At 35.4% G+C, this 26,230-nt stretch overlaps 1 protein-coding gene across 2 annotated transcripts in view; it reads right to left on the bottom strand.

Annotated features, from left to right (window-relative positions):
* Positions 1 to 7,625: 7,625 nt before the first annotated feature.
* LOC126762310 (1-acylglycerol-3-phosphate O-acyltransferase Pnpla3) overlaps positions 7,626 to 26,230 on the bottom strand; it is a 33,918-nt gene continuing 15,313 nt past the window's right edge. Inside the window, exons 2-9 of one of the 2 annotated variants that reach the window (XM_050478999.1) lie at positions 17,964 to 18,646; positions 17,725 to 17,891; positions 14,327 to 14,435; positions 14,173 to 14,261; positions 12,211 to 12,322; positions 12,006 to 12,150; positions 8,582 to 8,901; positions 7,626 to 8,408 (exon numbers count right to left, since the gene is read on the bottom strand). In XM_050478999.1, coding sequence (XP_050334956.1) covers positions 8,648 to 8,901; positions 12,006 to 12,150; positions 12,211 to 12,322; positions 14,173 to 14,261; positions 14,327 to 14,435; positions 17,725 to 17,891; positions 17,964 to 18,646 — 1,559 coding nt within the window. In that variant the 3' untranslated portion in view covers positions 7,626 to 8,408; positions 8,582 to 8,647. Of the gene's footprint in view, positions 8,409 to 8,581; positions 8,902 to 11,559; positions 11,747 to 12,005; positions 12,151 to 12,210; positions 12,323 to 14,172; positions 14,262 to 14,326; positions 14,436 to 17,724; positions 17,892 to 17,963; positions 18,647 to 26,230 lie in introns of those variants that run through there. The other variant, XM_050479000.1, reaches the window with a different exon arrangement.

The following is a 26,230-nucleotide window of genomic DNA, read 5'->3' as shown; positions in this document are numbered from 1 at the left end:
TGTAAAATATTTACTCCTGCGAAACTTGAAAGAGAAAATTATGTAAAAATAATTAGATGTTTATCAGATATGTTATTTACACATTACGCTCCGAACACATAGAAAGCGACACAACATGGCAGCACGACAATGAACTGTAAATGGCGTCGTGAATCCTACTACATGAACATTTGTAAGAAGGCAGCGACATAACAATGACCAGCATGTACACAAAACAGCACAGTTGTCCATTTTGTATGGACACAACTTCGTAGCAGCCATACTAATACACCCAACTCTTTTAGACTCTTTCCTCAGAAATCCGTGTAAAATAAGAAGCGATGCAATATAGAACTATATTTACTTCGAAAAGCCGTGTAAAAATGTTGAAAACTATAAAATTTCGCATATGCATACAAATTGTATGTTCATATGGCATTTTATTGAACATTACTTGATAAGCGAAATTGTTTGCGACGAACTGGACCAAATTCGGTGTCATCACTGGAGATATCTATCAAATTATCCAAAATCATCTTTCGACAGATTTCCGTATTTTATTCTCATTTTTCTTAATGGTCCCGATAGTAGCTTCGTTTAAGCCAAAATCCTTACCCGCAGATGTTGAACCTTCACCTCTAGGCAGACAGTTCAGGAGTTTTAATTTTACTTCAAAAGAAATGGCTTGCCTCTTACGAATCTTTGAAATTTTGGACATTTTGTTAGCTGGATTTTTTTTTAAAGCTTAACTAAAAATTTATAGATAAAATACATTTTTTCACTTATTATTGATAGCACGACCATTTGATAAAATATTGCGAGCTAATAAACTTTAAACACTTTAATTAAGCAATATTTTATATAAGGGTCATTCCATAAATTGGCGATTGGCGGTTTTGTACCCGTAGTTCTCCGATTTTAACGAAACTTTAGAATATCATAATATAGACCAGGAGAAGAATATTTTTTAACTTTTTAGTAGTCAAAGTTGCTGCATTGTTTTTTGGCGCGCAATTCAAATTGAGATCAAACAAAAAAATTACTATTTCTTTTATTTTTTAACGACCTCAAAATTGAGTGAAAACAATTTTGAAGTTCTCCAATTTTATGTAAAAAAATCTCAGCTTTCTGATAAAAATATTTTTAAAATCCAAAAAAAAAATTTCAAAATCCAAAAAAAACATTTTTTTTTTTCAAAAATCCAATTTTTTGTGCTTTTCCACCAACTTTTTTTCAAAATTGACTTTTCCATTCGATTCCTCGTTAAATTCTACACAAGAATCAGTGTTCAAAAATATGGGACTCTAATCCTATGAACAGCAAAAAAAATTTAAAGTTGTCGCTATACGCTATAACGAAAATTAGTTGGTGAAATTTTAGTTTGAATGAAAAAACGAAAATTCCTATGTAAAATGTATGGGAACCTAAAACAAAAATAGCGACCCCTTAGAGTTAAGCTACAGCGCCTGGCTTGAGGGAGGATTTTTTGTTTGTCAATCACTAACATTTGAGGGGGTAAGAGTTGAAAAAAAATTCAAATTTTTTTATGGGAATATTCAGTGACTTATACCGTTTGATCTTTCGTCCTCGAGAGAGGACTTTACTTGCCCATTTGCTTCACTTATTCAGTCTGGAGAAAGCAGAACTAACGGCGCCAATGTTAAGGCCAATGATATCTATATCACCGGCGTACGCCAGCAGCTGTACTCTCTCATAGCTGTGATTGTCCCTTTTCGATTCAGCTCTGCAGATCGAAATATTTTCTCCAGCAGAAGATTGAAGAAGTCGCATGGTAGAGGGTCGCCTTGTCTGAAACCTCGTTTGGTATTGAACGGCTCGGAGAGATCCTTCCCGATCCTGACGGAGCTTTCGGTATTGCTCAACGTCAGTTTTGGGGCATAGTGAATATCTGGTCTGTGGTTGATTTTCCAGGTCTGAAGCCACACTGATAAGGTTCAATAACTTTGTTGACGATGGACTTTAATCTTTCACACAATACGCTCGATAAAAGTTTGTATGCGTTGTTGAGGAGGCTTGTCAATCTGTTCATATTCACACATTCCGACCTCTCTTTTTTGCGTCTCGCTTCCCTCTTCAACTCTCGGTATTAATTCCATTCCGGACGTATTGTGGTCGATTGTAAAGTTCCGGGGTTGGCAGTCTGTCCCTTCACTGCGAGAAGGCACTCCTCATCGTACTAGCTGTTCTTTTGCCTTTTACAATTTCTGCTGTACGTAAGGGGCTTAAAATGCCGGGTTACTTGAAGCGTACACACGCCTTAAACACTGGAAACATGTCATCCGTCTATCACAACATGATCGATCTAGTAGGTAGTTTTTCGATCCAGCTAGGTAGCTTGATGAATTTTTCAATGTTGGAATATAGTATGGAGTCATGTGTAGAACTTCGCGCAAGTGAGGAAAGTTCTCCATAGCTCGCAAATAACTGTCGACCGTTTTTCTTCTTATGCTCTCGTTGCGAGCACAACCGAAAAAGTTCATACTCTCTCGCTCTCGCTCTGAGCAAGAGACTCTTGCTGTCTTCATTTATGTTTTCTGTTGAGCGCTTTTCGTTGAGCTCTTTGTATTTCGGTCTTTCAATGAGCAGTGCGTAAAGAGCGGAACGAGAAACGCTCGCACAAAGAGAGTCAGCAAAAAGACCGATTTACCGAAAAACTCAACGCAAACGGTCTGCACTAATCGAACTTCTTCGTTCACTTAAAATAAAGTGTAGGGCTGAGAATGCCCGTTCGACGGACACTTGCGTTGCAGGTGTAGCCAGCACAACCTGCGCTAGTGCACTTACATATATGCGGAATCTTAAGCTGCAAATCATTAAAAAATTCCAATATACTATTTGAATTTAATGGCAAGCGACCAAATGTTACGTCGAAGTTTTCGATGTCAGCATAAATTTTGATAAGTTTTGCAGAAACAGGATCTTTTTTGCTTTCTGACACTGTCTGAAACAAATATTTCACAACTTAACTTAACCCATAAAACGGTTGCTCTCTGAGTCTTTTCGTAAAGAGTCAGGAGAGACACTTATTTGCAGACAACGAGAAACGGTCGACAGTTATTTTTGAGCTCTGAAGTTCTCTGATCGTCATTCACTTGGGAGTGGCCAGAAACGATTCTTTTACATATGGATCAAGCAGCTCACGACTTCCGGTCTTTGACCAAGTATCCTCTGGGTAGCCTAAGAACATCCGTTTGAAGGCGAACTAAAGTGAGAAGGCGATGAAAAATAACAACCAGCATCGGATGAGAGACCTCTCTTTTGATGACGATCATGGCAAACAAGTTAAGGATTTCGATTTGAGTGCATGCACCTGAAATTTTCGGTCCCTTAATTGGGAAGGTGCCGCTGCCAAGCTGGTTGATGTCCTCGTTAGAGTGAAGGCTGACATCACCGCCATCCAAGCAATGCGATGGACGGGACAAGGATTGAGGCGAGTAGGTCCTTGCGGCATTTACTACCGTGTCCATATAAATCTCCGTCCCCTAGTACTGTCATTCACCCCGGTGGATGAACGTCTAGCTAGATTCCGCAACAAAGCGAGGTTCTTCAACATATCGCTGATTTGTGCCCAGCCACCACGGAAGAGAAGGACGATGCGACCAAAGATGCCTTCTATAAGCGCTTGGAGCGCACCTATGAGAGCTACCCTGCCACAATATCAAAATCGTGCTTGGTGACTTTAACTCCAGGGTGGGCAAAGAAGGTATCTTTGGCACTACGGTCGGTAAATTCAGTCTCCACGATAAAACATCCCCAAGTGGGTTGAGGCTGATCGACTTTGCCGGGGCCCGAAATATGGTTATCTCTAGTACTAGATTCCAGCATAAGAAAATTCATCAAGCCACCTGGCTGTGTCCGGATCGAAAAACCACCATCCAGATCGATCATGTTGTGATAAACGGAAGACACGTCTCCAGTGTTTTAGATGTGCGTACACTCCGAGGTCCTAACATCGACTCGGACCACTACCTTGTTGCAGTCAAGATTCGCACCCGCCTCTGTGCAGCAAAAAACGCACGTCAACAAACACAAGGAAGGTTCGACGTAGAGAAGCTGCAATCACAACAGACAGCCGAACGATTTTCTACTCGACTTGCACTCCTGCTCTCTGAGAGCGCACGTCAACAACTCGGTATAAGGGAACTGTGGGACGGCATTTCAAACTCCTTACGTAAAGCTGCAACCGAAACTGATTGGTCCTTATCAGTGTGGCTTTAGACCTGGCAAATCAACAACCAACCAGATGTTCATATGCGCCAAATCTTTAAAAAGACACGTGAAAAGAGAATCGACGCACACAACTTCTTCGTCGATTTCAAAACTGCTTTCCACAGCACGAAAACGAGCTGCCTTTATGCCGCGATGTCTGAATTTGGTATCCCCGCAAAACTAATACGGCTGTGTAAACTGACGTTGAGCAACACCAAAAGCTCCGCCGGGAACGGGAAGGACCTCTCCGAACCGTTCGATACCAATGAGGTTTCAGACAAGTCGACTCCCTATCGTGCGACTTCTTCAATCTGCTGCTGGAGAAAATAATTCGAGCTGCAGAACTTAATCGAGCAGGTACAATTTTTTATAAAAGTGTACAACTGCTTCTGTATGCCGATGATATTGATATCATTGGCCTCAACACCCGCTCCGATAGTTCTTCTTTCTCCAGATTGGACAAGTAAACAAATGGGTCGGGCAGTGAACGACCTGGCTTCGCTTGGAATCTCCAATTGGCGCCACGTAGCGAAAAGAAGAAACGACTGGCGCGCTGTTTTTAACTCGGCTATAATCGCGTAAGCCGTGTCTACGCCAGTAAAGAAGAAATCCAATACCGAATTTATCGACCTTTGTGCAAAAGATACTTTTTTTGCCCAGCCTGTCGTTAAAGTCGCCAAGCACGATTTTGGCATCGTGGCGGGAGCAGCTCTCATAGGAGCGCTCATAGAAGAAATGTTGAAAAGCTTCGCTTTGATACGGATTGTGGACGTTCATCCACCGAGATGAATGCCAGTTCTCGGCGTCTCCACAACAAATCCCTCGCCGATTTTGTGCTTCTTTATATTGCCACTGTAGTAAATACTACACGGACTAATCGCCTCAGTCCTTGTCTCGTCCATTGCGCTTCTTGGACGGCGATGATATCAGACTTAACTCTAACGAGGACTTCAACCAGCCGGGCAGCGGAACCTTCCCCCGGACCGGATAACCCTGGTGCATGCCCTTAAATCGTAATCCTTAACACATAACATAAAATGTTGCAATAAGTAGATGCTGTTATTGTATCGTCAAGATGAGTCAATTAGCGTTGCGCTACATACATATGTAAGTATGTTCTTACAGAATGAGATTTGCTTCGACGTATTAACGAATGTGATTTGCTTATCAAACGGCAAAGAAGTGATCCATTTTTGAGGCGCATTGTTACTGGCGATGAAAAGTAGGTTGTTTACAAAAATGTCAAGCGCAAGAGATCATGGTCTAAAAAGAATGAACAAGCTCAAACCACTTCGATGGCCTGCAGTCACAAAAAAGTATTATGTTGTCTGTTTGGTTGGATTTTCAAGGGATCGTTTATTTGGAGTTTTTGCCTGACCGTACCACAATTATTTCTGAGGTGTATTGTGATCAGCTGGACAAATTGAGCAATGCGTTGTAGTGCTCCACCAGGATAATGCGAAACCTCATACAAGTTTAATGACTCGCCAAAAGCTTTTGCAGCTTTAAAAAACGAAATTACTTAGTGAACGACCCAATAATATACATATCTTTTGGATTCTTATTTAGTATTGATCAGCAGCCATTTGTTAAAAGATCTGTCGATAGCTAATAGAGAATGAAAAAAAATTTAAATAATAGTGGAAACAATTTTAATAAAATGACATGCATAATTTCTAATGTTATAAATTTTGTTGTTATTTCGGCTTTGATATCGAGACGGAACAGCGATTAGCATTGAAAACCAATGTGCTTGTTGAGTCTTATACCGTGGGAAACAGTCTCCAATTGTTTTCAACAAAAGAATTTAACTAACACCTCTTTTTTTAATTTATTGTCAAGTGTCGTATCCGTCCACACACTATTGCTTCTCGCAATCACCTAATACATAGTATCTACGGCTATTGCATACTCATTTTACCTAAAAATCGATGCTTTAATTCCTCTTAGCAGTTTTATGCGGAATCTGATTGCATTAAACACCAACTCTTTCGGGATATTGAGCGGTTTTGCGATTTCACCATATAACTTACCATTCTCCCATCTTCAGCACAATAATTCCTTTTGATCATACTTTTTTCACTAAAATTATTAAATTTTGTGACTTTCAATCAAAATATAGTAAAAGCTTTGCATAAAACATCTTAATGTGAAAAAACAGGAAATATACGAACAGAATAGGAAATTTTTAAAATTTTAAAAAATTTATACAATTCCCCTTGACAAATTTCAGGGAAAATAGTTTTATGTAAAATAAATTAATTTTAACAGTACTTTTATTCCCTCAGTATTTTACAAATAGGTGCAAAATATTTACAGGAGCATGCCAATGCTGACGTTGAGCAGCACCAAAAGCTCCGTCAGAATCGGGAAGGACTTCTCCGAGCCGTTCGATACCAAACGAGGTTTCAGACAAGGCTATTCCCTATCGTGCGACTTTTTCAACCTGCTTCTGGAGAAAATAGTTCGAGGTGCAGAACTAAATAGAGAAGGTACCCTCTTCTATAAGAGTGTACAACTCCTGGTGTATGCCGATGATATTGATATCATCGGCTTCAACACCCGCGCCGTTAGTTCTGCTTTCTCCAGGCTGGACAAGGAAGCACAGAAAATGGGTCTGGCAGTGAACGAGGGCAAGACGAAATATCTGCTGTCATCAAACAAACAGTCGTCGCACTCGCGACTTGGCACTCACGTCACTGTTGACAGTCATAACATTGAAGTTGTAGATAATTTCGTCTATCTTGGAACCAGCGTAAACACCACCAACAATGTCAGCCTAGAAATCCAACGCAGAATAACTCTTGCCAACAGGTGCTACTTCGGACTGAGTAGGCAATTGAGAAGCAAAGTCCTCTCTCGACAAACAAAAACCAAACTCTATAAGTCACTCATAATTCCCGTCCTGCTATATGGTGCAGAGGCTTGGGCGATGTCAACAACGGATGAGTCGACGTTGCGAGTTTTCGAGAGAAAAGTTCTGCGAAAGATTTATGGTCCTTTGACATAGTTCAGCCGGATGGACGGAAACACTCCAGCTCTGAAAGTATTCGACGCAGTACCCGCCGGGGGCAGCAGAGGAAGACCTCCACTCCGTTGGAAGGACCAAATGGAGAAGGACTTGGCTTCGCTTGGAATATCCAATTGGCGCCACGTCAACGACTGGCGCGCGGTTGTTAACTCGGCTATAATCGCGTAAGCGGTGTTTACGCCAATTAATAAGAAGAAGCATGCCAATGTTAATTAGTTGCACGCATTTATAGGTACATATATACATATGTATATGGACATCATTGTATTAAAAAATCAAAAATAAATAAAATAAATTTATGGAACAATAACAGTTCATATTATAGTGTATATATACATATGCAGCACTTGAATTCAAATCTGTATTTTTAGTATATTAAAAAGTATGTTTCAATCTGCTTTATTGTATTCAAGAACTTACGGAGGCTTTAGATGTGGCATGCCAGATTATTTTTAACTAAAATAATTAACCGGGGGAAATTAAAAGTAAATTTTTTTTCAATAACACATATTTTTAAGCGATTATGCGGGGAAACCAATGAACGGGGTTCAATTATGCTAGGGGATCAACAGTAATTATATGCTTTTCCGGAATTTTTTACAATTCCAATATTTTATTTTTATTATTATATTTTTAATTTTTTTAAATGTATAGGACAGCGATAAATTTTACCTCATTGCTATAAATAAATATATATATTTTTTAGAAAACTGACATGTACATACATGTAACTTTTAAAATATTTTTGACATTTTCTTAATATAATTCATATATCTCGAGTACTTAAATTAAAAACACATCACTTAATTTCTGAAATAATAGATAGTTAAATAATCTGATCAAATGAGACATCGAAAGGTTAATACTCAAAATAAAGAGCATTCATATAGTCAATAGGCAATCGCCCTTATCTTTGCTAGATTGAATACATCGAATTTGAGGTAATAACCTAATTTATTAATTGCTATTACATTTTCTTAACTATTCATATTTAAAATCAAGTTGGTCTTCTACCCAAAATAGCAAAATAACAGTAAACTCTCAAAGTAATTAATGCAAAGTGTTAAACTGTTTCGATTATTAATCATCGAGGTAATATTGTGTCAAAAATCCGCAAGTTATTATAAATTATCAGGTCCCGATAGTTGCGCACGTACGACACCTTCACCTATTATAACATAAAAATACAAAACGAATACTTTACATTAATGATTTTCGACAGTCTACCATATTGCTTCGAATTTAATAAATAAAAACCGTAAACTAAAGAGTTATAATACTTACTCACATACAAATCTTATATTTAGTAGTATTATTTATAATAAATTAAAAAATACTAACGATCCAATTTTCAAATTATAGGATTTTAAATTTTCCGTTTCCAAAAAGGGTGTTTCCACAAATTTATTATGTAAATATATTAGCATTAGAGACGTCTCTTTTTCCATCTCTATTATTTCTTTGTTGTTGTATGCCAAAGTAGTGATCAACTTCTGGGTCGCTGAATACCTCATATTCGATTTCTTTGGCAATGTCATTCTCGTTAATGATCGCATATTCGTCTTCATTCTCGTATCCAGTGTCAGTGCTTATATGAGTTTTTCGTTTAATGTCTCGTTCGAAAGGCCTTTGGTTAGACGCATATTCATCAATATAAAAGGCTATGGAAATAATAATATACAATTGTAGATATATAAATGTATAGTTTTGCGAACTGAATGATTGTTTATGAATTTGTTATGAGTTATGTGCGAAATATACGGATCAATTCTACAATTAATTCTACTTAATGAATGGACTGGGCAAATATGCAAACAAAATAGAAGCAAACTGGTTCAGTCGAGTTATACCCAATGTGTGTAGGTTTCTATGAATATTTCGTAGAAGCTCAAAACTAAGTACTTGCAGATGTTTTCACAATTCAGTGTTTTTTATTTCCATTAATTGAATAGGTTTCTCTGGAACCTCACATTTTGATCGTAAAATTTGACATTTTAAATGGTATGCATAATCAGAACGTTTTGACATACCAGCGCTATTTTTGCTGTTTACAGTAACATAAAATATTCTTCTCTACCAAAAAATGGAATTAAATCACGAACATTTCCGCCGGATTATTTTTTACAACTTTCGGCGAGAATTAACTCATCGAGAGTGAATAGATGTACATAATTCTATTTTTGACAATGAAGCTCTATCAAGGACCAGGATAGTGTGGTGATGGTCAATCGTGGTCTTAGATCACTCAAAAACAAATTTCAAGATGGTCGTTCAAAATCAGTTGTTTTTCCGGAAACTACTGACCTACTTGTGACCTATAGACAATTATAGACATTAGTGGGAGCATACATTCAATATTGCATGAATATTTGACTGTAAAAAAATTTGTTCACGGTGGACTCCACATAATTTGTCAATCATTCAAAAATAAAGGCTCGTATCGATTAGTCGAAAGAAATGTTAAAAAAAATACGACAACGCTTATTCGAAACACGATTATGGCATCGTGAATCCTGGATTTGCGCGTATGAGCCCGAAAGTAAACAGCAGACGTCTGTATAGATGTTTCAAGATGAGCTGAATACAACAAAACTTGTTTCCAATAAATTCTGAGTGGTAAGCAGCCATTTGTTTGCAAATTGTCTTTCAAAATATCAGGAAAACCAACCACCGAAAACAGATCGCTCTTCCCCACGACACACACATCGATTGCATTTTTGCGCTATTAAAAAATCGATTAGATGAGTCATCCTCCGTATATTCCTGACTTAGCATCGAATGACTTCTCTTCTTTCCCGTACGAAAAATTTAACTAGGAGGTCAACGACAACTGAAGGGGAAGTTGGTGCGTTCAGTATGGATGTTTGGGAGACATCTGAATCAGGGTGGAAAAATTGCTTCGACAATTAGTTCAAATGCATGCAAAGATGTATATCTTAATGGAGAATATTTTGAAAAATAATAAAGCAATATTCGTTGATTAAAATTTGTTTTGCCCGAAATAAAAAGGCAACCATGGTCTTTAATATTTGTTGCTACAGAGTATAATAATTTGTTTACCTAACGGTTGTTTGCATCACCTAATACTATGTTCGGACCGACAACGAAAACATTTCGTGGGAAAAACTGGTTTTCGCACGAAAACTTGTGTTTTCGTCCATGTAAAATCTGTCAAACGAAAACACAGTTTTCGCTAAAAACTACTTGAAAACTTACATTCCACTCATTATAATTGGTGCCTGGTCTAGTTTAATCAATGTTTTTGGAAGACATGTTTTGCCGGCCCTTAATTGTCACTTAATATTTGTTTACATTCCATATACAAATACAGCTGTCACTTGATATTCTCATATTAGGAGGATTCTCTTGCTCTTGCAAAACCTTGCTTGGTGCAGAAATTGCAGAATTTTTCTCTTGGTGCAACGGCACAACAACAAACACACGCAGAAAATTATTTCCAATGGCTGTAAAATATGTCAGACCAAAACCCGTGTTTATTTTCGTGCCGTCATATATCACTAGATTCTGCAATGGGTGCTCTCTTGACCTTGCATATTTCGGTATAGGATTTTTGCATTTTGTGTCACCGTGCAATCTTGCAAGAGCAAAAGAATGCCGCTATTGATAGTTGTCAGGGAAAACTCATCGAAAACACACATTGTCGGTCCGAACGACTTAGATTCCACAACATACAAATGTGTTTTCAAAATGTTTTCAATGTCGGTCCGAACATAGTATAAAACTAATCGAGTTATCGAGTTAGGGGGTTATATATGTATGTACATAAAGCACACACACTCACACACGCAAAAATTGTTGCACAAACACGCAAACCGAATGAACCTTGCAAGTTGCAATAATATAAAATGTTCGGTTACAGCCGAACTTAGCCTTTCCTTACTTGTTAAAAATGAGCTTGTTTCAAACATATTTCCCACAAAACATTTTCAGTTTAAATTTTAATTAAATATATCTGAAAAATATTTTATTCATAAATATTAGATTGTAACCACTTTTAGCACAAGTTTCTTCAAGTGCCTCACACATTGGGTATTGAAAATCGATCAGATGCACTAGACTTTAGGCCTTAGATACAAATATACTCGTAAATCAGTAAAGTAGCTGATTTACAATAATAGTAGTTCGCAATTTGATTGGAAAGATGATAGACGATAAAGACAAACTGAGTGAAAAGATATATACTTTAGTTTTCAACATAACTAATAATGATTATATACTTTCTACAAATGCAAACAGTTAGTACGAGTACCAATTACAAACGATAACAAAACAACTTCAAGTTCAAAGAAAATACAAACGTTTCAGCTTTTAGCAAAATCTGTCATTTGGTAGCCAATTTATCTCTGTCCATCATGTATTATCTAATACTGTAAACAATATGTTTGATCAATATATTGTCAGCGTAACTTTAATAATTTTGGTATCGTAATCGTTTCTTTTAAAAAATATCTTGACGACTTTCTGGTATGCTGGGTATAACTTGTACTGTAAAAGAAAAAATGCAACAATAATGAAGTTATCTTATATTATAAGCGATGATATATTGAAAGCGATGATTTCGGGAATATGACATTTGTATCATTAGTAAAAAATTCGATCTGAAGTTCCATATAAGTTAAAAACTAAAATTCATAATGTTGATGGAAATATTAAGTTAACCTATTTTTTATGAGCGTTTTGCCATTTTATACGTCCTAAATGAACTTCAGATATAGGTTATATATGCACTATTTGTTGCTCTTACCAGACTCTACTCCGTTCCATTCACTAACAACATTATGGTGATGCTGACGAGGGTTTGGATGATCTTCAACAATGCCTTCGAATAGTTTCGGATCAACCGCAAGTTTTTCTTCTTCGTCAATTTCAAATATTTCTGTAACTTTGACCTGTAGGATAGATATTTTAAAGAAAATTTCATACTGTAATATTTTTAGAAAATTCCTTACTTTATTTGTAAGATCGTCGGTATAATAATAAGCATAAAGCGCATCGTTATGGGTAGTTACTTTGAGCACATGTTCATAGTTGTCCACATCTCCTTCTATTGAAGGAGCACCACTGGAAAAAATTTATAACTTTATTATACACAAAATACAAATATTTTATACAGCTTAACTTAAAATTATAGAAATTGTAGCTTCATACGGAATAAACTTAAAAAAAGAGATTTTTATATTTTATGATAAAGCGTCTTCCGAAAATTTTTACTATTACTGTCAAATCTTAGGAGTATAAATAATACAATTGGTAGGGTAGATCGGACCACCCGTGTGCTGTGTATACTATAACTATTATAACAACTATTCAATACCATGTAGGTATTATTTACAAATAAAGACGAACGCTTTATTGCAAGTATGGGAATCCAGGGGATTGTATTTTCAAAATCTAAACAAAAATTAAATGGGAAACGGTAGACTTCTGAATACTGGCTTGCTGTAACAGGACCATTTCTCCATTATACATCTCAATCTAAATGGGTACTTTCAGAATATTTCCGAAGACATTTTCGACGACAAAACGTTTTTTGTTTACAAAAATCGAGATACAAATTTGTGCGAATATTTCCTTCAAGGTATGCTATCTCAGGTTTAAAATTGCCAAAATCGGACCGTAACTATTCTAGCCCACAATTCCGTAAATGTGGACCCCACAGTGAGATATATTATTGAAATTCGAAGATAATCCTTTCCTGATAATAGTATGTTTATGTGTCAAAAACGAGGCAAATCGGATCAATGTTTCTTTTACTTCCCATATACCTAATATAATGATTTTCGAAATTCCGTTTGACTTTATACCCCAGCCTTGCGGAAAGAAACCAGGTGCACCTAATTTGGGTGCCAGGTCACAAAGGAATAGCCGGTAACGAACTGGCAGACGAGCTCGCCCGCTCCGCAGCCTCCACCAAAATGGTAGGTCCTGAACCCTTTACAGGGGTGGGTCCCCATACCATAAAGGAGCTACTTCGCAAAGAAGAGGGAGTGGGCAGAAAGGAGTATTGGCAACGAACTCATGGCATGCGGCATGCCAGGTTGCTAATGGAAGGGTACAACATGAGCAGGTTCAAAGTTGTAATCAACCTCCCCAGGAATAAACTTAGGCTATTGGTCGCATTTTATACTGGCCACTGCAAGTTAAATAGACATTTATATAACATGGGCCTATCTTCTTGCACTAACTGCCGGTTCTGCGACATGGAGCCTGAAACACCGGAACACCTGCTGATCGACTGCACAGCAGTCTGCAGACGCAGGATTAAGGCCCTCGGATCCATGTTTCCGGACAGGGATTGCATCGACTCATTAGCACCCGGTAGAATATTGGAATTCATCGATGTGCTGGGGCTAAGTGAGTCCATGTGATTTAGGAGAGGGCACAATAGACCAAAGGTCGCGGTGCATTCCTCATAAATAAATCTAATCTAATCTAATCTTATACCCCACATATCGGTCAATATGATCTTAATTAATATTGCAACTCTGTGCCTAAAATGGTTAAAATCGCGTGAAAATTTGCACTAGCCTATAACTCATATAACTACCATCAGTATTTTCAAACATCCGGTTGACTTTGCTCCTTATATATTGTTAACGGTACGTGAGGTACCTCACTTAACTCAGTAATACATATGTAGTAATGCTAAAGATAGATAAACTCGTGTCAATGTCCCATTTACCTAATAAGGACTTTCAAACCTCCGGTTGGCCTTATACCGTTTTGCACATCAAAATCACATTTATGTCAGATATATCTCTTTGGCATTGAATGTTGAATTTTTTCCCAAAATTTTTTAATATGAAGTTTTGAGAACACCTGAAGGTGAAATGTTCGGTTAAACCCGAACTTAGTCCTTCGTTACTTGTTATATATATATAGATAGATAAATATGTTTTTGAAAAACTTACCATTCATCAACTAATATTGATACCCTTGGTCCGTATAGACGTTTCGAATGCAGTAAACCCGTCGTATCAAAGTGTGGCGGTTCACAGATCTATTTAGAGGAAAACAATTTAAGTGATGTTACCCTAGTAGAAATTAATAACAAATTTAACTTACTGTGAATTTGCTTATAATGTGGGTTTGTACAGTTTCAATTAATCTTCTTAAAATATTTTCTATCCTGCCGCGAATGTGTTTGCCTAATTTTGGTGTGAGTGTAGTTATCCTATGAAGCGAAGATAAAAGTAGAGAGTGCATACATAGTGGAAACAAAAGTGATATGGTTGATAAATTTGGAAATAACAATTTATTAGTTATTTTATTTTGCTCTTGCAGATTACGACAATTCAAATAATTTGAAAGAATAGTTAAGCAGAAGTGAAGTTTCCAAGCCAATTTGGTAAGCTAATAAAATTTATATAACGGTCTCTGTAACTTACATTTTCGTTATACATTTTCTTTAGCAAAATTTCGTGTTTTTACACCCATGCACAACTTTGCAGCACTTGAACGTATTTTATTGATTATTTTTTGAACGATCTTTGGCAAACCTATCTAGAACTCAAATACTTAATATACTCACTTAATAGCTTATCCTTATTTCTCAAATATGATAAATGTAAACAAGATACATACATAAATAATGACAATGGACAATGGATGCCCAAATAAATATGTATACATACATATTTTAAATGTAGTTTCAATAAACGCCATTAAATTAGTTATTTTAGAAAAGCCAAATAAAAGTATGAAGTGGAAGTATTCTAACTAATATGATAATGTTAACCAAAATAGTTCATACGAATTTCAAAATATGTTAAAAATTTTTAATTAATAATTACTTAATTTAATCTTTATTGAACAAATACGAATAAAAAAATCAATTAAAGAAATAAAGGAAATGCGCAAATAATCGAAATAACTTTACAATTTTAATTAACTATGTAAATATTGCACACCTGTAATTGTTTTCGATATTTTCGTTTATTAAAGTATAATATTTATATGATAAATTTACTTGCAATTAACTAGTTTATAAGTAAACAATTTTACTAAATTTTACTCGTGAAACTTTTACTTTATGTTAAGCGCTTGTAAATGTCTTCCCAAATGGCTTTGGAAGCTGCTTCACTGTTCTAGAATTAAATGACCAAATACAAAATTAAAAAATAATAATATACATATATTACATTTGAAGTATAAAAATATTAAAAGTTTAAATACAAATGTTCATAATGGTGCAGCGAATATTTGCATACTTTCGCATCATGTTGCTACAGAGTATAATAATTGGTCTGTTCATCTAACGATAGTTTGTATCGCCTAAAATTAATCGAGATACGAGACGAATTGAAATCTGGTTGACCGTCTGTCCGTGCAAGCAAAAACTTGATTAAAACAGAAATGTCTTGATGAAACTTGCTACATATCGTTCTTGACACAAAAAGGAGGTGGGTATTTCAGATAGGACTACTTCCACGCCCACAAAACGCCTTTAAACGGGAATTTACAATAGTTCTCATATATCTAATACACGGATTTTAAAATATCTGCTTCACTTTATACCTTAAATTTTGGTCAATATGTGAGGTTTCTTAATTAAATTCAGAAGGCCTCTATTTCTGGTATTTGCATGCCGTAATACTAAACCTGGATAAAAACATTCCATGGCCCATATACATACATACATATGTATATAAAAGTATTAATAAGAGTTATATATGAATTTCAAACTTCCTGTTGGATTTATACCGTATATATGGGTCAATATGTAAGATATCTTAGCAAAATTAAGTGGAAGTATAAATAATATTGAAGATACCATAGTTTTTTTTTAAATGTGTGAATTTGTTCCACGAATATCCCACTATATATGTATTTTTTAAAAGGGATGTGTGAATTTTTTCTGGGAAAAGCTGTTAAAAATAATCGTCAGTTTATCGTTATCTCATTAATTGTTCTTCTTTTTTTTGACACCTAAGCCCCCTTTCCGTAGACCAGGTCACATATAATGATTTTCATTAGCCCAGAGTGAAACTGGTTCCCAAACTTTGGTTGGAGATTTCCTCATATACCCCATATGTTAAAAAACCCTTTTTTATTGTTAAAAAAGTGCTACTTTGAGACTGTATATTATGGAACAATATGGCAAAGATGGAATTTACATGGATATTTTGTAAAGAAATCTCGTCTCAAGTCCGAATGATATGAGTTTTAGCAGTTTTTAACAGAACCGTTATATGGTGAGTGGTTATCATCCGATTGCATCTATTTTTATAAAGTTCGTAGGGGTGCTCTCAAGGGATTTTTATTAAAACGTTATTATAAAAGCTTCAATGGTTTGGGCGATATATACATTAAACCTTTTCTGTGTACCCACAGAATAATTGACAAACAGGATTGCCATATGCACAGCTCCCCCCAAATAAAGACTTGCTGGACTTTTTTGAGTTTCACAGATTTTAATAAATGTTTCAGCCCTGGGAAGGCTGGTTGATGTACGTGGCGAATTCGTTGGCTCGGTGAGAATACGTCTATGTGGCGTGTTGTGGAATACTTCATCATTGCCACATTAAACCTTTTAGCGACCCAAAATGCCCTCAGGTGCCAAACCCTTACTGTTATACTACTGTGATCAAATTGAAAGGCGAATTTTTAATTTATACTTCGCGAGTTTTTCGAATCGGTAAATTTTTTTTCTGTAAGTTGGTAGTATTGTCAGTGACATCTATGCTAAATTTCACGTTAAAATATTCATTAGTATTTGAGATACACGTCATTTTGTGAGGCTCTAAAAGTGAATTCTTTGAATTTATTGAACAAAGAAGTGCGATAATGAACCATCACATACTGCATTGGGTATTCGTGATCATTTCGACAGATTTTCAACTAATATCGTGCCGCAACCACCGCATTTACCTGATTTACCTTCGTGTAACTTCTGGCTATTCAGCAAATTCACATGACCACTCCGAGGATACCGTTTTGTTTGAGGATATAAAAGCTGAATCGAAGAAGGCTCTGAGGATTTTTCCAAGTGCTATGATGACTGGAAAATTCGTTGGCATAAGTGTATTGCAGCGGGAGGGGATTACTTCGAAGGAAATGAAATGGATAAAATTCACCTTTCAATTTGATCACAGTAGTATATATTAATTTAGTGCTTAGTCATGTCACTTTATAAGTTTTCATTTAATGACGTTTTCCATTTTTTGCTAATTTTGTTTCATTACGATTTCTTAATTTAATTTAATAATTATTTGCTTAATTGTTTATGATTAAATTTCTTTTAACATGGTCTAAGCGTAACAATTAGAAATTCTGCCTAGCAAGTTGTATTATTACTGAGCGCCATAACCGTAATGCAATTTCGCATATGAACTTTTCATACTTATGTATGTATTATTTGTGATTATTGTAATCGTAATCATAAATTCAACGAGCTTGTGTAAAAAAAATTACTTAAAACAAATATACTTATTTACATATACAAGGAGCAGTGAATAACTTACTTTGACATTGTTGCCATAAAGAAGTCTAATGGCACTGTTGCTGGTAATGACAACAATTTTAGTCCACGATGTCTGAATATCCAATTCGCCAGTCCTTTATTAGCTTGCTCTATATAATCCTGAATCACATCCAATACAGTTTGTGGCATGTTTGAGCTTAAAGCATCCTAAAATGACATGCACACAGTTATAAAATGAAATGCAATCTCTCTGTAATTGTAAGATAGTGATGTACTCACATTTCTATGCTTTTTACACTCTCTACACTCAGGATCAAAGTCCTGTGGCTGTGCCACGGTTTCTGATACTACGAACGTTGATTGTACTGCCACACAACGGCGACAGTTTATTAAATTATTACGATTAAGAAACTGCATCGCGTCGTCAAAACCCTGCTGACAGAATTTCGAAAGAAATTCTGGACGTGGTGGAAAAAGTATACGAACAAAGCGATTAACATTCTGTCGAGATATTTCTATACTCGTATTCGCCCAATTCAAATGGAAAAGTTGCGAACTTTGATCGCGTGGACAAATATCGCTTTCTCCGCAGAAAGGACTCACGGTTATTGTGTTCTCATCTAATATCGGTAAATTGTCTGAAAACGCTCCATCCATATACCGTACTCCTCGAAACCGAGGTGGAAATATGCCAGAAAAGCCCGGAATAAAGCATGCACACAATAGAGCCTGCAAGAGTTCGTCGCGTGACTCAAATTCAGAAACGATGACATTTTTGCCATCATGCACTCGTGTTAATGAGACATGCAAACGTCCACTAACACGTTTGTGCGCATCTTCAGGCAAATGTTTTTGTAAACCCTCAAATAGGCAGGTCTGTATATTGAATGAAGGGCTAAAAGGTCCGAGAGAATAACGGCGAGCTTCGTTAACTACACGAAAAAAGTCAGATGTCATGCTACCTGAAAAAATACATAAAATAAAAACAATTCTTAATTCTTTATCAGTACTTTTGTAAAGTTATAGTTGGCATGAGAATTTTGACTAGAAGACAATATTGTTGCTTTATAAACAATCAAACCTTAGCGAATAATTAAATGTATTATAAACAAAATCAAATACAAAATCAATATAATGTAATGCATTTGTTGCTATATTTATATCCAAGCAAAGTTGTATACCTAATAATTAAAACAAAATTTTTAATTTTTTTGCTCAATTCTCACAGCCGATAAGAGGGGGTACAAATACATGTCTGTGGCTGTAGTATTAAACAAAAAAATAAAACTGTGCACAAAGATTGACGCAAATCATCTTATTTTACGGAATTGAGCTATTAACTCAATATTATGATTGTGGTGCATTATTTTAAATATTTTCTGGCGTCAATGAACTTGAGCCATATTTACTTATACTAGTATATGTACTTTAGAGCGGGTCGATATTTTTCTATAAATTCGCGTATGCGGGAATTGTTCTACGGATCGTTCTGAGCATCTCAAAACAGAGCGGTCGTTTAAGTTTGCTGATGGCTATGTTGAATAATTCCACTCATCGTAAAAATCGCCGAAAGTACTACACAAAGACAAACCTATACTAAATACTAATGATTATTTTGATGTGACATTTGTCACAGATGTGACTGACAGTCATACGAACCTAGAAAAAATATTTCGACGAATGTGTTTTCGCGGGAAATTTAAATTAAAAAGTCTTATTATTTTTCGCCTAAGATACGACTTGTGTCGTTATCCTGTGGAAATAGATGCTATTAAACTCAATTTAAGCGCACTTGGACATAAGTTATTTCTTAATGCTCAAAAACGTATACGAACGAACCGTAAGGAATAATTTGATAAGTGCCGGTTTTCCATACATAAGTAAAGTTAACAAATAGGATAGGTGGGCGTTTGATAAACATTTAGACAAACCGTATTCGTTTTCGGAAAATATTTCAAAATTTAATATATTTGATCGGATGGCGCACGAAAAGTGTAGTTTCAAGTAAAAACTGTATTGCCAACAGTAAAGCACGGTGGGAATGTATTATGGTTTGTGGGCGTATGTCTGCATCTGAAATTGGACACATGAATTTTATTAGTGAAGAAATGGATATGCACAATTATTTGAACATAAAAATATGTACGTCCAAATGTGCTGAAATTGGGCTTTAACAGTAGTAACATCTCTTTCCAACAGGATATGGATCTAAAACACGTCGTCTCTTGTATGTGAATGATTCTTATACAATTGTAAACTACACCATACGCCCCAGCAATCACTAGACATTAACCCTATTGAACATATCTGGCACTTATTGGAAAGCCGTACTCGAAAACATCGAATTTCATCAAAACAGTCTGTCGATGTCTGAAGGCAATAATGTAACAGAAGGATGGCCAGTATGATAAAATAATAAATATATCCTATAACTTTTGTAATTACTTTTGATATATATAAATAAGACTTTTGATATGAATTAAGCGCATTTTAAGCTTTTGTATTCATTTTTTATTTGTGTAAAAAAAAATATTTCGATAAACCATATTTACAAAAAAAACAATACTATATACAAGTATGCTTATTTTAAAGCAAATAAGCGTGCCATAAATTGTTACAACTAGGTGTATGCAAACTTTATTGATTCACTGTATCTGCATACACCCATTTATGTATACATATATTCAAACTCGACGAAAAACTTTACACGCAAATGTCTGCGTACAGTTGGTATTAACTAACAACTAATTGTATTAAATGTACCTCCGTAAGGCGTTTTGGCATAGAATTCATCAGTTTTTTTTGTTTCCTCTGTTGTAATCTTGTCCCACCCCTCGACAATGACGTCCTTGAGCAGTTTTTTTTGCTATAATTGTGTGCTTCCTTATTTTTCGCTCGAGCAGGTCCCAAAAATGCTTTATTGGGTTAAGATCAGGAGTCTGAAGAGGTGTTCGCAGCTGATTCTTAACATTATACAACAACCTTGCTTTGTATTATGGGCGGTATGGGCTTTAAGTTCCAATTTCTCAGGACTTTCAGTTAAATTGTTTTTAAAAAAGTTCATGTATTCACTCTGATCCATGAATGTCTCCATAAAAGTCAGGTTTTCTACGACACTTGCTGCCATATACCCCCACACCATTATGCCGCTTCCTCCATGTTTTACCGCGCCAACGAGATTTTCATTTTTAAATTTTTCTCCGCCTAGAATTTATACGAATATTTATATGTAGCATATAACGTGACTCCAGAAGTCTGTCGGCTTTGAGATGAACTCATTAACAAAATATAGGCGCTTTTTCCTATTGATATCTGCAGTCATGGGTTTCTTACGGACGACTCTGCTATGGTTTTTATAATTCGACGTGCCGTATCCTCGGAGATCGATTTGGAAAAGTTCTATAGGATCTGATGATGGACTGAGTGAGCTGTCATTCTTGGATTACGTCGAATGGACTTAATAATGGTTTTCTACTAGAGATCTGTTAGCAACGGCGGGCGGTCATATCAAGCCTTTGGAATGACGCTTGTTTAATACTTTTGAATAGCGAAGAAGGCTCTTCTAACTAGATTACCAATTTATCTATAAGTCTTTCCCTCTAAGAAATGTTTTAGAATAATTTTTCGCTTTCCAACTGAAATCTCTTTGCCTTTCTGCTCCATGTTGTAATTCTCCGAAATGTGATGCAAAATTAAAACAAAAGTGTGCAATATCAATTGCCTAGATATTGTGGATACGGTCAATACTAAAACAATCTAACGCTAATCGCCGTTGAAGAAACATTATTTCGTAGAATTCCTTTTAATTAATTATTAATTACAAGTAATACATAAAACGTTGAAAATTCTGAGAGAAATACGTTACTAAACGGACTGAATTATAATTAAAGCCTACTTACATTTTAAGAAAATCTGAAATATTCATTTGAGAATTTTTGATTAAAAACTATGATATTTTTATAATATTAGGTCAATATAAGTGGCATAAATAAATATTTTAAATTCAAAAAAATACAGCACCTTTGGGACATAAGAAGACAAGTTTCCACCGAATGTCATTAAAGAAAAAGATAAAGTAAAAAATCCAAAATCTTGGTTATTTGATTTGAAATCAATTACCTACAATATTGTCATATAATTTTTTTCTATATGAGTCGTAGTATGGGTGCAAATCGAGATAAAATATTCTTAATACTTAAAAATTCCACCACCCTTTCCTTTTCTCGACCTCAGATTGCCCGTAAATTATTTTTCATTTAATGTTTCGTTTCCGATGGGTTTCATCCTACCATTATTTTTTTTATTATTTTCTAACAAATTCACACATTTCATTTAAAATGAATAATTACCGTATTACTTTAAAATTCACTCTAAAGAAGATTATAGAATCTGCTGATAAATATATATAAAAGTTATCATCATTTCCAATTTATTAGGTTGTCAAATCACGATAAAATATCTGTCTCCCTTCCGCTTTTTTGCTCTTTATTCAATGCTTTATAAAAAGTGTTGCAGTGATCGAATTTAGTTCAAATATGCGCCGATAATGTTTCGTTCGATAATGTTTCCATCTAGACAGCAACTTCCTAATACCTCCTCAAGCGGATTTGCCTTTAAGTAAGGAAGACTTTAATGTTTACACGTCTATAACTGTTGAACTGTTGAAGACCTTTCAAAGATGTATAGTATTGCCAGGTACGAGCTCTGTAGCGCTTTATACATAGCTGCGAAATTCAAAAGACAAAAAGGCGGAAGGGAGATATTTTCCAACCTAGTATTTTCTGTGGGCAGTGCTTCTCAATGTTATAAAATGACAAGTAAGAAACTGTAGTTATTTATGGAAAGACACGTCGGCCATATGGCCTCCACGGCTTTCCGTACATCTCGTTTGTCCAAAATTTTCATGACCATTCTGCATAAATGTGGCCGAAGTTGAATCTCCTCCTTTAAAGTCCAAAGTGTTGTGGGCTTGTTGCAATAAACCTATTTCACAGGCTGTATGACATGGAGCAACGTATTGCTGAAACCACGTATTGGCCACTCAATATCATCTAACTGGGTTATGTCCCGATATCGGGCATTTTCCAAAAAAGTATGGTCTAATGCCTCCAGCTCAAAATCTACACCAAACAGTGACACTTTGTGGATGAATTTGTTTTTCGACAATCACATATGGGTTCTCAGAACCCCAAAAGCAACAATTTTGGCGATTAGCAGACCCATCAAGGTGAAAATGTGTTTCAGCGCTTAGGATGATTTTGCTCGAAAGTCAGCATTCATTTGTTGTTGGAATTTGTATATTGTTCAGTAATGAAGACACATTGTTCTATCGTGTAACACCGCATTTTTATATTTTTAAGCCTAAACTGTCAGCTGTCGATATGTTCTTTTTTTTTGTGCTTGCATAAATGGCGGCAAATTTAAATCTTGCGATAATTTTGGGATTCCCTGTATTTAATTCCGAACTTGGGTTAACTTTCAGATACCTTTTACTCCATAAGCACACCAAAAGTCATCAAAATTGGATCAGCTGTTTCGAAGGAGTTTGGTAACAAACACCTTGGCACGAGAATTTTATATATTAACATGGATAATTCACACACTGGACGACATATTCGTCATAACACATGTTGGAAAAGCGAAAATAATGTGGGAGTGGGGCTAATGATACAAGGAGTAAAGTCAACCTTTTTATTAGGTATAATGCGGCCAAGAGAAGCCTTCATCCGATGTATTTTTTACATACAGACTTACTGTTCGCTGTAAGAACTTGGGGCCACACGATCGGTATCTTAAGATTTCTTATCTTGAATAGAAGCAAATTTTAATAAGGTGGCCTACTTTAAGCGCACAACCCGGACAAAGTTGCATCCCGATACATTCGTTGTGGTTGGATTGACATATTGGAAGAAGATGGAAAATTATATTAAATAGAAAGTGGGGGTAGGGGCAGTCCGATTTCGCTCATTTTCACACTGGAACATAATATAAAATACTAAATTTGGTCGATATCGATTAAGTAGGTCCTGAGGTATGGGTTTTCACCTAAATGTGGGCGGTGCCACGCCCGTCGTCTTATTTTGTCTCTGGCTTTTTATTTATTGATTTATGGCGCTTTTAATAGTTTTAAACAAAACCGTTAGAGTGGACGGGGTTATCAACCGATTTCATTAATTTTTACCGTACCGGTAGGGGTGCTTATGGGATTTGAACATAGCAAATTTGGATATTTTACGTTAAGTGGTTTAGGAGATATGCCCCAAAAACTTCTTAGAAGGCGGGGACACGCCCATTTTTCAATTTTTTTCACTCAGGAGTTTCTTGCTACTTCGATCTCTTGTGCAAAATTACGGTTTCTTGTTGTTGTTTCATCCCATGCCTCCTTGACCACTGACCAAATTTGTGTTCTAATACCTCTCTATAAATTTTCGATAAGATTTAGGTTGGCCAGGACATTACGTTGATCTTTTCTGATGCAAACCACTCCGCAGATAGTTTGGTCGCGTGCTTTGGGTCGTTATCTTACTCACACGTAATTCTTATACCTTTTTAAAGTAGAAAATTGTAACATAAGATCGTTCCATGATGTCAAAGATCAAATGTGTAGGACCGACCCTATAGTACGAAAAGCAAGCTTATATCATTACGCTCAGACCTTGTTTAAAAGTTTGGTTGATCGGACATTCTATCTGGACTGATGAAAAATATCTATTTCTATTCTATCAACTCTACCAAAATAATAACGTTTGTTGATTTGGCAAGCTCGTATACATATGTATGTTAGGAAAGATCTTTGAATATACCCTGTTGCACCGCTATTTTCATGAACATAACTGTACAAATGTATCTGCATTTAACAAAACTTTTAAAATGATTTATTATCATTACTTAGTTTTTCTATAAGAAATAAACGTGCGTCAAGTGTTTCTTATCAATCACAATAAATCAAAATATTCTGGATAATCTAAAGAGTTTTATTAATATAAAAATCCTCTAACAAAAAATTTATTTATCAGTAGCATTGATACTTTTTAAAGTATAAATTCACACACAAATGATTAAAAGTACGTGTACAATACCTACATACTTATGTATACCTATTAATGTTTCGACGTAAAGTGGTTCTATAAGTGGTAAAAACTTTAACGCGATTCCGTATTAGAAAAACGGATAAGTTCGATGTCTAAATATATGTACATACATAACATTTATATACATAAGTATATGTATGTATAATGTAAGTAGGTATTCTATACAGACATATTTACAAAGGTATGTGTTTATCTGATGTGGGATATTTTTACACATGGCGTTTGTTAATCTACCATCTGCACAATGGTGATTTCAACCACCAAATGTAACGGAAATGTTTGGTACCTAAAGTATCATAGCCTACGAATACCGAAAAATGCATAGACATTATCATAATTTAATTCCTAATAAAGTTTCAGTAAAATCCAACTGAAAATATAAAATCATATACATACATATGTATGTATCTACCTTTATGTGAAAAATAATAAGGACAGTGTGCTTCAAGAAATGGGTGAGAATCGAAAGTATTAACTTTGCAAATTTGTTGGAAACAAAGTGAAAATGAGTTTTTTTAACTTTATCCAGGATTGCGAAAGTATTGTGTTTTATTTGCATTTTTTAAAATAATGCGATTATAACATTTGAAACACATATGTACATATGACAACACTTTTTGTATTACTATTATTAGCAGTTTTTAAATAGCTTAATGCCGGTATTCTGCTTGTCACGATTGTCTCATGTCTCTAATTGTCACAATGGTAATTTAGTGACTCTGTTAGTCAGAAGTGGTCAGAATATGTCGATAAAATAATTGATCAGATCAAGTTAGGCAAAATATTTAAAATTTTTCACAAAATAAAATAAATGTTGAAAATAACTCTTATCAAATTAGACAAAATTTCCTACATAAAAGAAATAGGGATAAGAATTCTCGTCAATATGGACAAAGTTACCAAACATATAAAGATTACAGGCATAATAATTCAGGTAGAGAAAGGAAGAATATGAATTCAAACTAATTAAGGCTAGATAAAGAAGAGCCTATAGAAGTAGAGCAACAGCATTTAATTAAACTCATAATCCGTATATAAAGTGTCGATTAACATCATTAAAAAAAGGAAAAAAATATAATTTCACAATAGGTATCGATTTACTAAATCATTTTTTATTACTATTATAAATCTAGTGGATGGAAAATTTTCACTAAAAAAAAAATCAATAGACCTGGCAAAAGGTTGCCATCAAAATACAATTAAAGAGGAAGATATGTAGGTGCAAAACAGCGTTCGTAACATCTCATGGCTTGTATGAATTTACAAGAATGCCATTCGGAATGTACCGGCAACCTTTCAACGCCTTATGAATGAAATTTTTACGAGATTTTATTAAAAAACTTGCGTAGTACAAGGAGCTTTCCAAATTAAACAGGACTTTTTGAATCTAGCGCCCCCTGGTGGCGCCATCTATATGTCGACTGGTGCGTTAGAATCTGCTATCTTTATCGATTG

This window comes from Bactrocera neohumeralis, chromosome 6, assembly GCF_024586455.1.
Source record: "Bactrocera neohumeralis isolate Rockhampton chromosome 6, APGP_CSIRO_Bneo_wtdbg2-racon-allhic-juicebox.fasta_v2, whole genome shotgun sequence".
Classification (NCBI taxonomy): domain Eukaryota; kingdom Metazoa; phylum Arthropoda; class Insecta; order Diptera; family Tephritidae; genus Bactrocera; species Bactrocera neohumeralis.
The sequence above is the reverse complement of the archived record's forward strand: the minus strand, read 5'-3'. Positions and strand labels throughout refer to the sequence as shown.